The 12,976-nt window shown below is 40.7% G+C and overlaps 1 protein-coding gene across 4 annotated transcripts in view; it reads left to right on the forward strand.

Moving 5' to 3' along the window:
• Positions 1-12,976, forward strand: part of evla (Enah/Vasp-like a) — a 38,414-nt gene that overhangs the window by 15,111 nt on the left and 10,327 nt on the right. For 3 of the 4 annotated variants that reach the window (XM_042218182.1, XM_042218181.1, XM_042218180.1), the window contains exons 2-3: positions 5,394-5,562; positions 8,258-8,438. In XM_042218182.1, coding sequence (XP_042074116.1) covers positions 5,394-5,562; positions 8,258-8,438 — 350 coding nt within the window. Of the gene's footprint in view, positions 1-5,393; positions 5,563-8,257; positions 8,439-9,049; positions 10,180-12,976 lie in introns of those variants that run through there. The other variant, XM_042218183.1, reaches the window with a different exon arrangement.

Consider the following 12,976-nt stretch of genomic DNA (forward strand, 5'->3'; position numbering starts at 1 on the left):
TGCCCAGAGAACTGTGGATATTTTTGTCTTTTTTTTAGACGATTCGTTAAAAGGTTGTGCAAGCATATCAGCAGTTTTTGAAATACTCACCAGCACGTCTGACCCCAACACTTACCTAAATCACCTTTTTTCCACATTCTGATGTTTAGTTTGAACTTCAGCAGTGGGTCATTTTCACATGTCTACACGCCTAAATGCTTTGAGTTCCTGCCATGTGATTGGCTGATTAGATATTTGTGTTAACAAGCAGTTCAACAGGTGGAGCCAGTTTAGAGGCTATTAATTGTATATTAAATAAAACATGAATGTACAAGCTTATAGAACTGCTTTCTGCTGAATGCAGGTCTCATTAGCCTGTCAATATAATGTAAAAAAAACACATGTATTTCTTTTTTTATTCATGAGATGAATTATGCACTTTAAAGATATAAGATGTAGTCAATAAAGAACATAAGAGTGGCCTGGAGTCTGAAACTGCCCAAATGATCAATGCACTATAGTTCATGCAAGCTTTCTGCACTTTGATGAAATCGCTTTCATTAGCCATAATCAATACTTTTAATTTAGCATGCATGTAAAAGGTCACTTGTAATGATGAGGCCATAGTGAAATATTACCTTACTCTGCACGTCCTCTGAGCTCTACACAGCTCAACGATTTCTGTCTTTTACATTTTAACATTTTAACATGCAGATGTTTTAAGTGCAGATGTGACATTTTAAAAGCAGACTGCTATATAAACAAAAAAGCCTGCTGCAGCCATAATGTATGTCACAGAAATGTGCCAAAAAAATCAGTCTTTCACAGAAGAACTTTCTGGTCTATGTGGGCTGTCTCAGTTACATAAAATGAGCCTGGCTCCTGCGTTATAACATGCTACTGCCAGCCCAATTGCAATTATTCATGCAGTTTTTTAAGCTACTCTTCGTATTGTTTAGTCTTAGCCTAGCTTTATTATCACACCTGCAAAGTGTCTACCTATTTTCAGCTACTTATATCTGCAGTCTTATTCATTTGGTCACTACCCACAGCTTGGGGCCATAAATGGGGGTGGTAGGCCTGTTCAAAAATAGTGTTAACAATTGCTTTAGTATAAACCTCAATATTCTGCTGTCCTCTGTACAACCTTGAACATCAGTTTGATTCAACATGTTAATTTTAATGTCACTGATTTTGATATTTAGCCATAGCTGACCTTTTTCAGATTATGCCATATCGCCTTTCGTCACAAACACATAGTCACAGCCTCTCCTGTGTGTCATCTCTTACTCAGTCATCTTTGCTTTCTGCTTGAAAATCAACCAGTTCACTTTCTTTTTTAAGGTGAGCTATCATTCTAATTTACAGATTTGTATTCTTATTCTTAGACTACCTATTTTTATTACACTGAGCCTTAATTCTGCACCTCAGTTCAGCTGCTGTCCTCTCCTCCTCCCACTTCAAGCTCGCTTTCTTCTGACTTGATGCCTCTGGATTTCAGAAGGCTTAAACAACAGATTGCTGGGTTCATAGCCAGAGTTTTATGCCTAAGATGATCATATTAAAGATATCTCCTCGCTTTCACATCATGCGGATTCTTAACTGGAAATACAAACTGCATGAAAGCAAGCGCATAGAGAGGTTTGAAGCCTCTGCTTTCAGTTCACCGGCATCATTTGCACAGTTTGTATTGTTGCGTTCTTTGAAACTGAGCATTTTTAATATGAGCATCTACTATCCTCATGCTCTACCTTTTCTCTCTTGTTCCTTGCCATATGATCTATACTCCAGCACCCCCAAATAGTAGATCACACACAGAAGCATTTAGCACACTATCGAAATTGGTGAGAGCTCCTGTGTTATGGTCCTAATTCACACTTTTATACTCCTACAGTCCTCCTGTTTTTCCCTTTTTTTGCTTTATATCACATGATGTGTTGATTGAGTAACATGCAATGTCTAAGGATCAACTAGACAAGACGGACATTTTTTTTTTAACTTGTTGAGGAGAACTGAAACCATCCAACCTCTGGCACAAACTGCTCCAGAAATAGGGTCTGTTTTTGTAAGAAGATCCATCGCAGAGATGCAGCCGCCTCCCTTTTCCCCGCCCTGATCTGCCCCACTGGGACTGCGGTGGTCTGTCAGATCTCTGAAGTGGAGAGAAGTGTCTGTTATGTGATTAGAGGGTCCGTTAAACGTATTTAGAGGCCGTTTGTACTCGTCCCGCATCGTTTTGCATTGCTAGATTATAAGTTGATTTTAACTCTAAGCTTGGCTAAGCAGAAGCAATGTGTTTGTATCTATTTTAGATGCCAAGAAATGTGGAGGTTAAGGATGAATCATACCTATCAAATACACAGATCAACCTGCCCAAAACAGCTCTGACCCATCAGGTCATAAACATGGGAGCCTTTTGGTCCACTTGGTTGTGGGTTAAGTCTTCAGTATTTTCAACACATGCTTGATCAGATTTGGATCGTGGGAGTTTGTGTGTTTTCATTCCTAAATAACATTCACTCAGTTGCCAGGACTCCTGATTTTTCCAGCATATCATTGCAGTGCAATGGCATGATCGGTGTTATTCAGAGGTTTTAATTTTGTCTGATAAAACTTGCAATTCTTTCCTGCAGCGGATTGCTTTGTGTTTCAGATTTGTGCTATTTTCAGGGGACTTCATATTTCCGTCTGCCCGCCTGAATTTCCTGTTTCATTTTGAAGTTCCTGTTTGTCCCCAGACAGAGATTTTTTTTTATTGTGTAACCATTTTCCAGGCATCGGCGCTCACTTTTGTCTTGCTTTTTACTCTCACATGGTGATATTGCTGCCGGTTAGCTCAACAGCAGTTGTGCAGTGGGGAGAGATGGATACTTGACAGAGGGAGGGAGGTTGTAACCGTGGGAGTCCGTCTGTCAAGCGAGTTTTAAAGTCTCCTCCCTTAGGAGCGCTGCGATGTGCTGCTCACTTTGTTCAGACATTTTTACCCAAAAATGATGCACTCGACACAGCTGTCATGTGTCAGAGCGGTGCTTTTATTTTGACATTCCCAGATAAGTGGTTTCGAAGGGATCGGAAAATATTTTGACAGCAGGTTATTTTATACCACTAATAACATTTCTTATTTTACAACGTCTTTATCAGAAAACATCACTTCCTTGTCTGACTTACATTTTCTGAATAATATAGGAATTTACTGCATGGGTGAATCCAATAGAAAATGCTGCTATCTCATCATCGCTGACTTTTTTGTGAGGCTGTTAAAACAACCACAAGGGAACCAGAGAGCAGCTGATTGCAGGAAAGTAAGAGGAAGCCGGCTGAGACCGAACATGTTAGTGCTGCACCGGGGGGTCTCTCGGGTGTCATGCTGTCTTCCTCCTGCAGAGCGGCACGTTGAAGGAAAGGATGTCAGAGAAGGGTCTCATACGGTGGCATTTCAGCGCTGATGTCATCAGAGCCTTTGCAGCAAATCATGGCTCCTAATAAATTCTGTGCAAACCAACCTTCTTTTCACATCTCCTTAGCTGTCTGTTATTTTTATTGATCATTTAATTTTAGTAAATTGTTCTGTCTGTAACAAGGTGGCATATAATAAGTTCAGTGGCACTTTTAAATATTCTCTCTGCAATTTTGCATGCATTGTTTTGTCTTTTCAGTCATTTGAAAGTCTCAGTTGACTATATTCATATTGAATTATATATTCTATATTAAAACCATATCCAAACTGTAAACCTAAAGGCAGCTACAGTTTGTTCATTTATCCATTTTTGAAAGGACAAATGGGACCGGCACGCCCTGAATAATTCACAGCCTTTAATTGTGCAAGCATAAGAGAGCAGCTGTGTCAGCTGCTGAGAACCTTGACATTATTGCCAATTGATCCACTTGCCAACCAAAGGACGAGAGGACATAGACTGTATATAAAAGATGGACACAACAGACCTACACACTAAATATCTAATCTAACAGAGAAAAAGGTCATGCAATAGGAACCGCTCCTTAAAGCGTACCATGCCCTTTTTGTTGTATGTGTTCTTCTGACTGAGGCCATATTTTACCAAATGAACTTTATATTTCATTTAGTTGAAATGAACAAGTAAACTGATTTTTGCTCAGGTGATAAATCAAGTAAGAAATAGGGTCATTTTCCCATAGACTTCTGTACAGTCTTGATTTCTTTTATAGCTATAGCCGCCCCTTGTACCGGATGAAGGCGTCACTTTTCAGTCCCAGGTGCAATGAGAGGCCTCTTATAAATATAGTCTATGGTACCTCCCTGTGAAATGTGAGGAGTTTGCTGATTTCCTATATTGTTAAAGCTGGAATGAATTTTGTGATTTGTAATCTGTTTCTGAATATTTTTGCCAGCTAATCCACTCCTTCAGTGTGGGAAGTTTTGTTATGCTCTATGTTATTTTTCACAAACTGTTGCAGAGTTTAAGGCAATGTGCACACAACCAGCGCTTTGTTAGTTTTCTTTCTCCGGCCCTCACACCTTCAGGCTGCTAATGTGTCTAACGTCCAGAGAGTGTCAATCTCTGAGGTGCTGAAAGTGGAAATTTCAAGAACTTGAAGTTGTCACCTGTTCTTTTCCTCGCCACCTTCTCACATGTGCTTCCACGCTGTGGCTTCAGCAGCATGAGTTCACTTTTAGGAGCGCGTGCTGCTAAAGTCAAGGCGGTCGCCACACGCAAAAAAAACGAGTTAAACTTTTACAAAGCTGCGTCCGCTGTAACTGATAATTTTGTGATGTGACTTGTGTAAGCCACATCAGTCAGTGGCCAAATGCATCTCTACACTGAAGTAATTTCTTTGCAGTTCTGTGGTTGTGAACACAGTTATTTAATGCTCACTGGTAGCCGTGTGTCCTCTGACTTTTCATTAGCTTCTTACCAAGGGTGCCTGTAGCTGGCAACATGTGTGCTGATCAAACACATGTTTTTAACACAGTGTGTCATTAGCCAGCACGCCACACACACTCACACACACCCTTCTGCATCGATGCCTGTTTTGTTATCTCATGAAACTGCACCACAGTAAAGGCCACAAGGAAAAGGGGAATTTTCCAGAGTTTAGTTTTAGTTTGAGGTCTTGTTTATAGATTTTAAAAACAGCAACCCATCCTTTACTCAGCACATGCACGGCACATATATAAGCTGTCAGATTCCTACAGTGGCAAAATGTTCCTCCTTAAGTGGTGACTGAAAAAAGGTGTGGCTCGCCAGTCCCAGTGGCCCTCGGCTCACCAGAAAATTACACACTAAATCTGTTTCACTGGTTTTATTTTATTGACTGCCGTTATATTTGCTTTTAAGGTCAACGCTGACAGTATAAAGAGTGAAACGAAGCACTTTTTCTAGGATGTTTACCAAACCTTCTGATCTTGTGTTCCCTCTCCCCTTCTTCTATACCAGTGAACAGAGTATCTGCCAGGCGCGGGCCTCTGTGATGGTCTACGATGATGCCAGTAAGAAATGGGTGCCCATCAAGCCTGGGCAACAGGGCTTCAGCCGAATCAACATCTACCACAATACTGCCAACAACACCTTCAGAGTGGTGGGCGTTAAACTGCAGGACCAGCAGGTGAGAGTCACAAGCAACCAGCAGCGCACGTCGCATGACGAGTGGATGTTTCGCTGGATAGTGTTAGTGACAATTCAGTATAAATACAAATCTATTGATTTTCCTATTTCCATATAAGGTTGTAGATTACTATTATTTTTATAATTTACAGTATCACTAAAACAGAGAGGATTTCCAATTATACACTCACCAGCTACTTTATTAGGTACGCTTTGCTAGTCCTGAGTTGGACTTCCTCTAACCTTAAGAACTGGCTTAATTCTTAATTTTTTATTCAGCAACTCTCACATCTGGAGACACAGATGTTGCTTGACAAAGACATGATAGCATCACACAGTCCTGGAGACTTGTCTGGTGCATGTTGATTATGTCCAGCACATCCCAGAAGCACTCTGTTGGATGTAGATCTGGTGACTGTGGAAGTAGAGAGAACTCAAACGGCATCTCAAGATGTAGCCTCAGTTTCCTTTTGTTAGCTGGCGTTAGTGGCACCTGGTGTGGATGCTGTAGAACATCTGCTTCAAGCATCAAAATGCTGGACATTCAGAGATGGTCTTCTGCACTGATACTTACTGATTGTAACAAGTAGTTATTTGAGTTTCTGTTGCCAACCATCAACTCAAAGCCGCCTGGTCATTATCCTCTGACGTCTGGCATCAATAACTAAACTGCTGCTCACTGGATGTTTTTGTCTTTTTGGACCAATCTGAAATTCCAGCAGATGAACAGTTTCTGAGATACTCAGACTATCTGACACCAGACATCATGCCACATTGAAAATCACTTAAGCCAACTTTTTCCTTCATTCTGATGCTCGATTTTAACTTCATCAGGTCGTCTCGACCATGTTTACATGCGTAAATCCATTCAGTTGCTGCAAAGAAACACTGCTGATATTCATGACTGGATTTGTGTTTTCACTCCTGTTTTAATGGTTCTTTAGTTTTATATGGTTCAGACTGCTGATTTCGTTTATCTTCATGCAGTTGTTATTGTGTCATACGCATGCAAGATAATAGCTCAGGGTTTATAGATTGCATTTCAGAAAATGTAATCCCTCTTTTGCTCTGCACGTGGACTAGTTTAATGGCCGGCTGAGGCATACCTGCTCAGACGTGACTACAAATAAACTATAAACCAGGAAGCTTCAGCTACAAAAAAATCTTCCCTGCTCACGGGGTCTGCATATTCATATTCATCATAAAGATGCAGTTAAATAGTTTTTATAAGGTTCTTAATAAGAGCAATCAATAAATCATTGCTACAGTCTACATACTAAATACTATGCTAAACCCTGTCCCTTATAAACACATGTTTATTCCCCTTTTTTTTAAGAATAGTTAAGCCTGCAAGAATATTTATTAAGTAGGGGTGTTTTTTAACACATTTCACCGTGTATCTTCAGTATCATATGTATTTTCAGCTGTATCTTAATTTAATCGTTATAAGCTTTGATCTTCAAGTCCCTGTAAGCTTGTTTTTCTGTAGTTTGACCACAAGTGTGCAGTATAGAGTGAAATACAACATGATCTGAACAGAGACCGTTTGTTCATCATCTATCATTTGATCTGGAATAAAATGTACAAGATACACGATCTTGTTAAAGGCACTCAGATTATTATCAGACCGTTTAAAAGCAGGAATTCTTCAGTTCTTTAGATAGATGATATTTCGGAGATTGTGCTGCACACTTTACACAGAATATGCAGTAAGGAGCTGCTGCTGGGTGCGTTCAGCATTACAAGTCTAGAAGGACTTTGTTTAATGCTTTCAGTTTACTCAGACAGATCATCACTAAAATGATTTAAAAGAAGAAAATGTGGACAAAATAAAGATCATTAATCCCCCAAATGAGACAAAAACAACCTGAAATCTTTAACAAACAAGTTTTTACCTCTGTATTTGTTTATAGTTTCATTAGAGAGACAAGTCGGAGCCGAACATAGGTTTGAAACAAAAACTGTGACATTAATAAAATCATTTAATCTACGCAGCTGAATTCCTGCTAAACATGTCAGAATAGGCCTCATCCTCTGATGAACTGCTAACATTGAGTCTGATGGCTGTCGATCATGTTACAGACAGAAGCCGTCGTCGTAATAGCATATTTAGGATGTTCATCATAAGAGGTTTTATTGCTGTTGCTATAACTACAGTTATAAATTTTTTCCAATAAATGAATAAGGTTCATTGCCTGGGTCTACCTGCTGTGACCTTTAGCATAATAACCAAAAATCTAGCTATTCCAGTTAGGATGAACTTCCTTATAATGTTAGCAGAGCTTACTGCCTTCATAAAAAGCAGGTAGACATGTATTTATTTAAGGGTTTTTCTGGACAGCTCATATATATGTTCAGCATGTCACTAGTTAATATTATGCTCATCAGGTATGCAAGTAATTCCTGTGAGCACAGCAGCCTCATCCACTGTCTGCTGAAAGGAGGGTTCCCCTAAATGGATATAGCTTTTTCAGCCAGGATGAACTGAAAGCTCAGTATAAGATAAATAAATTGAACTCTGAGTCTTGTAAAAGTATGTCAGGAGAGTCATTAATAAAACATATGGATGTGAAAATTAGAATAATACATTAACAATAATAAATTCTAACCTTGGCAGAACTAATTGGCAAATATTGAGTTCCTGTCTTAGATGATCACATTCACGTACACCGATTCTTTTCTTTCTTCCAACAAAGGTGGTGATCAACTATTCCATAGTGAAGGGCCTGAAGTACAATCAGGCCACCCCGACCTTCCATCAGTGGCGTGATGCCCGGCAGGTCTACGGGCTGAACTTTGCCAGTAAGGAGGAGGCCACCACCTTCTCCAACGCCATGCTGTTCGCCCTCAACGTCCTCAGCTCACCTGACAGCGGAGGTGAGCATTTGTCAGTAATGGAATAAGCACATGTTCTTGATCACTGTTGCTCCTTTTTCTAGCTATTTAAGCATTCACTCAGTTACCTTTTTATCATTCAGATTTCTCATTAGAAACAGGCATTCTGCTTTTGCGTTTCGCTTCCTGGCAGGCTAAGGACATTTTCCGAATGCTTGATTCAAATTAAATCATTCCTCTCTCCGCAGTGAAACGGGAGATGAAAGCTTCTGAGCTGTTAGCTGTTGGTGTTGGAGAACTTTAATGTTTTAAGTGGAACTTCAGGAGGATTTTGGGTCGTACTTCAGGCAGCTGTCTTCAGTTGTTCATCCGTGATCAATTTACATCTATTTTTATCTGAAAAGAATGTCAGGTTACTGCAATGAAATGATCCAGGTTGTTTTCAGCTTGTTTTCATTACCTGGGTGTTCTTCAGTGTGGGTACTTGCTCATTCGGGGAAAGATTTTTAGTTTCAGGTTGGCCATTCTTGTATTTTGCTCGTTTGTGTTGTTGTGTTTGCACATCTCTGTTGCTTGTGGGGCTCGCACACAAGAATTTCACTCGCATGTGCTGTGCCAGTGTGCTTGCACATGTGATGTGACAATAAAAGTGATTTGATTTGATTTGATTTGATTTGATTTGATTTGATTTGATTTGAGATTTGCACAGACAGCATGAGCTGGTTTAAGATACAATACATGAATATAGCAAGAAAGTATGTATGGCTGATAATAAAGCCGTTACACCCTCAGAGGTCTAACTGCTATGCTAAGCTCTACTACACCCTGCTGGTTAAATGTATGTACTGCAGGTACAGGCTCAACGGTAAGCCAAACAGCAGGCACGAATTGAGTCCCTGGATTTATATTTTTTATTATATGTATTTGTGCACAGAACCATTCTAGAGATTTAAGGATTCAGATCCGGTTTCTGTTCTGACTCCAAAAAAATGTATTGCTTTGAGTGGTGCCAACCGTAACTTCAGGTTTCATGCAGATCCACCCTTGACCTTTCAAGAGACAAACGAAAATACATAGAAAAGAAAACAAAAAAAATTGATCGCATGATCTCCTCAGCAGAAGTAAAAATAACAACATGAAAGGGCTGTTGGTGGCTGCCTGAAATTTGAGATTTTTCAATGTTTTTTTTCAGAAAATGACAAAAAAGAGATCAGGATATTTTAGTTCTTTGTACAGCTAACTGAATAAATTCAGTTCAGGCCTAAATTCAGTTTAGGCCTGAACTGAATTTGACACTAACCTCACACTTATCTCTGGTTTACTAAATAGCTCCTGAGTATCTCTGGTTACAAGCTACTTATAAGCTCTGTGTGTGTGTGTGAGCGTCTGTGCATAGATACTGTGGAGATACTGAGAGAGAATATCTGTGAGTGTTTAACTGCGGTGTCATCCCATCCCACCCTTGTGACCCACCCCCCATTGGTGGCTAAAATATCTCATAGGGAGCCTGAATGTCGTACCCCGTCATGCTCATGTGGCAGCTCTCCTTTTTTTGGGTGCATTTCGATGTGGGATCATGGGCCTCAACATGCAAGGCATTTCTGCTCCTGGGACACATATCTGTTCCTACTCGACAACGCTGTTTGTGCTAAGCTTCCACGCTGACACTCTAGTGTCACACAGTACTGATCGCTGGTAGGCTGTGGAAAGCTTCCCACCATGATCACTCCAGAGGTTTCACCTGGAGTCCTCAGGCAGGTTTCTTCAGCCATCATCATCCTCAGTAAGTGCCATACATGCATGACTGATTAAATCATCCAGCAGTTATGGATGTCTTTGATCGTCTGAGACTGTTGGAAACATGGAGGGAAGTTAAATATTCACCATTTCCTTTGATAGGAATCGTTTGGTTATGAAGGTAATTGTGCATTGTGTTCCCTTCAGTGGTGAAATATGTGCACTTTGGTCTAATATTGAGCAACTTCAGCTTTGTTTCAGTGTTTCTGTTTTTACATCCTTGTACTTCTTCTACATTACATTCCATGTTAAACATCCAACACATTCAGTTCAGTTCATTTTCAGATCTTTCTTTGTCTGCCATTTGTTAGATTCCCCACTCTGCTCTTCTCTAAATACCTCCTGAGACTCACAGGTGTGTCCAGTATTTTACATGAAAGGAAATTTCAAAATACAGATTTCCAGCTAATCATTGTCAGAACCCTAGATTTGTCTTTCTTTCCCTTTGAAGGTCTGCTGTGAACCTGCACTAAGTTACCACACTCAAGAAAAAGTTGCTACACATTGACCAGGTACACCAATAAAATGCTACATTTACTTGAGTGGTGTTTTTATTGCAGGGCTTTTAGTTGATCTATCAGCACTTTGTCTTTTAAGCAAACAAAAAGAATTATGGGTACACTCAGTTAAACTGCAGGGATTTCAATCTGCTCAGTTAGGAAGGAAAAAAAACATTGTGAATCCTTTTGGCCTGCTCTGGTGCAAATGAAAGGAACAACGAAATAGTGGTTTAGCCACAGACCAATGCTCTCTCTTTATCCTGCCTCACTGATTTTTCTCTAGTCTTGCTTTTTGTTTGTGACCTTGTCACTGCTGGTAGCATCAGACCTCTCAACCCATTTAGGTGGCAGGGGCTTCCTACCAGCCCTCTGCCCCCAGGATGGCTGCTAGGAAGGCTTGCTGTGTCTCCCAGCACAGTCTCGAGATTGTGAAGTAGATCCCATTATATGAGGAGAGCTGGGCAGGGCTGTAGAGTGGACAGCACCGGGTTATGAGCACATTTCCCACTAAAGATGTGGGGGCCTTGTGTCACCCTCATGGAGTCCAATTAGAGCAGTTTGGTGAGAAATCGGCACATAGCCCGATGGAGGTCATTTATTAGGGTTCTGGCAGTGATCCTCCTCTCACAAAGAAGCAGATACAGGTCCTGCTGCTGCGTTGATACCCTTCTCTGGCCTTGTCCAGCTCGCCTTGTGTAACAGACACACTTGAGACTAACCTAGGAGACACAGCAGACCTTCCTGTGACAGCATCCTGAAGCAGGTGAATTATCGGTGCCACATGAATGGGCTGCAGGTACTGTCACGAGGAGTAAAGAGAGAGCAATGGTCTGTGGCTACCACCTGTAAAACATTTCCCTTTTTCGGGGTCTTCTTGTTGCTTTCTCTTCAGTGCACCTGCTGTCGATTTCATTTGCACCAAAAGCAGGTGAATGAATTCACAATGGTTAGTGTTTGCTAACCAAGCATACTGCTTTGACTGACCTTCTGTCATATTGTGATAATCAAGTGTTCTCTTTTTTACTGAGCAATGCATTTAAGGAGCTATTTTACATCACTGGTTGTAGTGATGGTTGTAGCTTACCGGCCAGACGGCTGACGATCTGTCCAGACACTCACAGTCTGTGATTACAAGCAGTAAAAGTATCATACATTTGCACTGTCAGCCATAATGAGGCTATGAAGTCTACCTGAGTTGTTGCACACATCGGGAAAGGAGAAGCAGAATCTCATTACACTCTGTGATGAATTCATGGTAGTTTCTACTTGAGTAAATGAGGCAGGTTATCTAAACTGACAGCTTAGTGGAAAGTACAAATCAGAATCATATTTACATAATACTTAAAGTAATTTATTTGTGATGGTGATAGAAAGCATTGTGTATCCATCTGTCTGTTTTTGTCACCTCGTGCCTACGTCTAGTAGGTGTGTGTGCTGTGTGTGTAGTGTGTGTGTGTTGGTGTGTGGTGTGTGTGTGTGTGTGGTGTGTGTGTGTGTGTGGTGTGTGTGTGTGTGTGTGTGTGTGTGTGTGTGTGTGTGTGTGGGTGTGAATGGAAGGGAGGGGGAGGAAGAGCTGCTTCTTTGTTTTTATCATCACATCTAATGTACACACAGTCAGTGGGCTCCTTAGCTCCAGTAAAATGTCTACAAGCATGATCAGGTCCCATCCATGTTCTTCCTTTGCCCTCACCATGACAACAGGAAGAAGCATATACGATGCTTCGCGTCAACAGCAGAAATACAAACAAACCCACATTTATACATATTCATGGACACACAAACAGCACAGCGCAGGCTGACGAGTGTCTCGTTAACATCTGCGACGTTACTATTTGTTGAAGGGTTGTGAAGTCTTGATATTGTGCTAACTGGCTCGTGTTTCACGATTGAGTCCCTGAAGTATCACTTTAAAAGTAATACATGCTGTAGATGTTAGCATGTGCATGAAGGAAAGTTAATAATTACCACGAGATAACGAGCTGAATTTATGGGAGCGTCAAAGACACATTCAAGTCTTCTGTCGCTTCTGTCTTCTGTGCGTATGGTTAAAGCTAAAGAGCCGTTAAAAGAATCGAAAACCAAACCGTTTTCAATTTGTCAGCATGAATTGTAGCTTGTGGTAACTGACAAGTGAGCCCTAGATTTAAATTTCTTTCTCGGCATTGCGCCCGAGTATTCTCACTGTACCGGTTCGACAGGTACACCTGTTCAGCTGCTCGTTAAAGCAGAAATTTAGTCAGCATTATGTCATGCAGGAGAAGGATGTTGAAAAGAGAAAATATT

The sequence above is a fragment of the Haplochromis burtoni genome, unplaced genomic scaffold (assembly GCF_018398535.1).
Source record: "Haplochromis burtoni strain Fernald_Lab_line unplaced genomic scaffold, NCSU_Asbu1 Contig_16, whole genome shotgun sequence".
In the NCBI taxonomy this organism is placed as follows: domain Eukaryota; kingdom Metazoa; phylum Chordata; class Actinopteri; order Cichliformes; family Cichlidae; genus Haplochromis; species Haplochromis burtoni.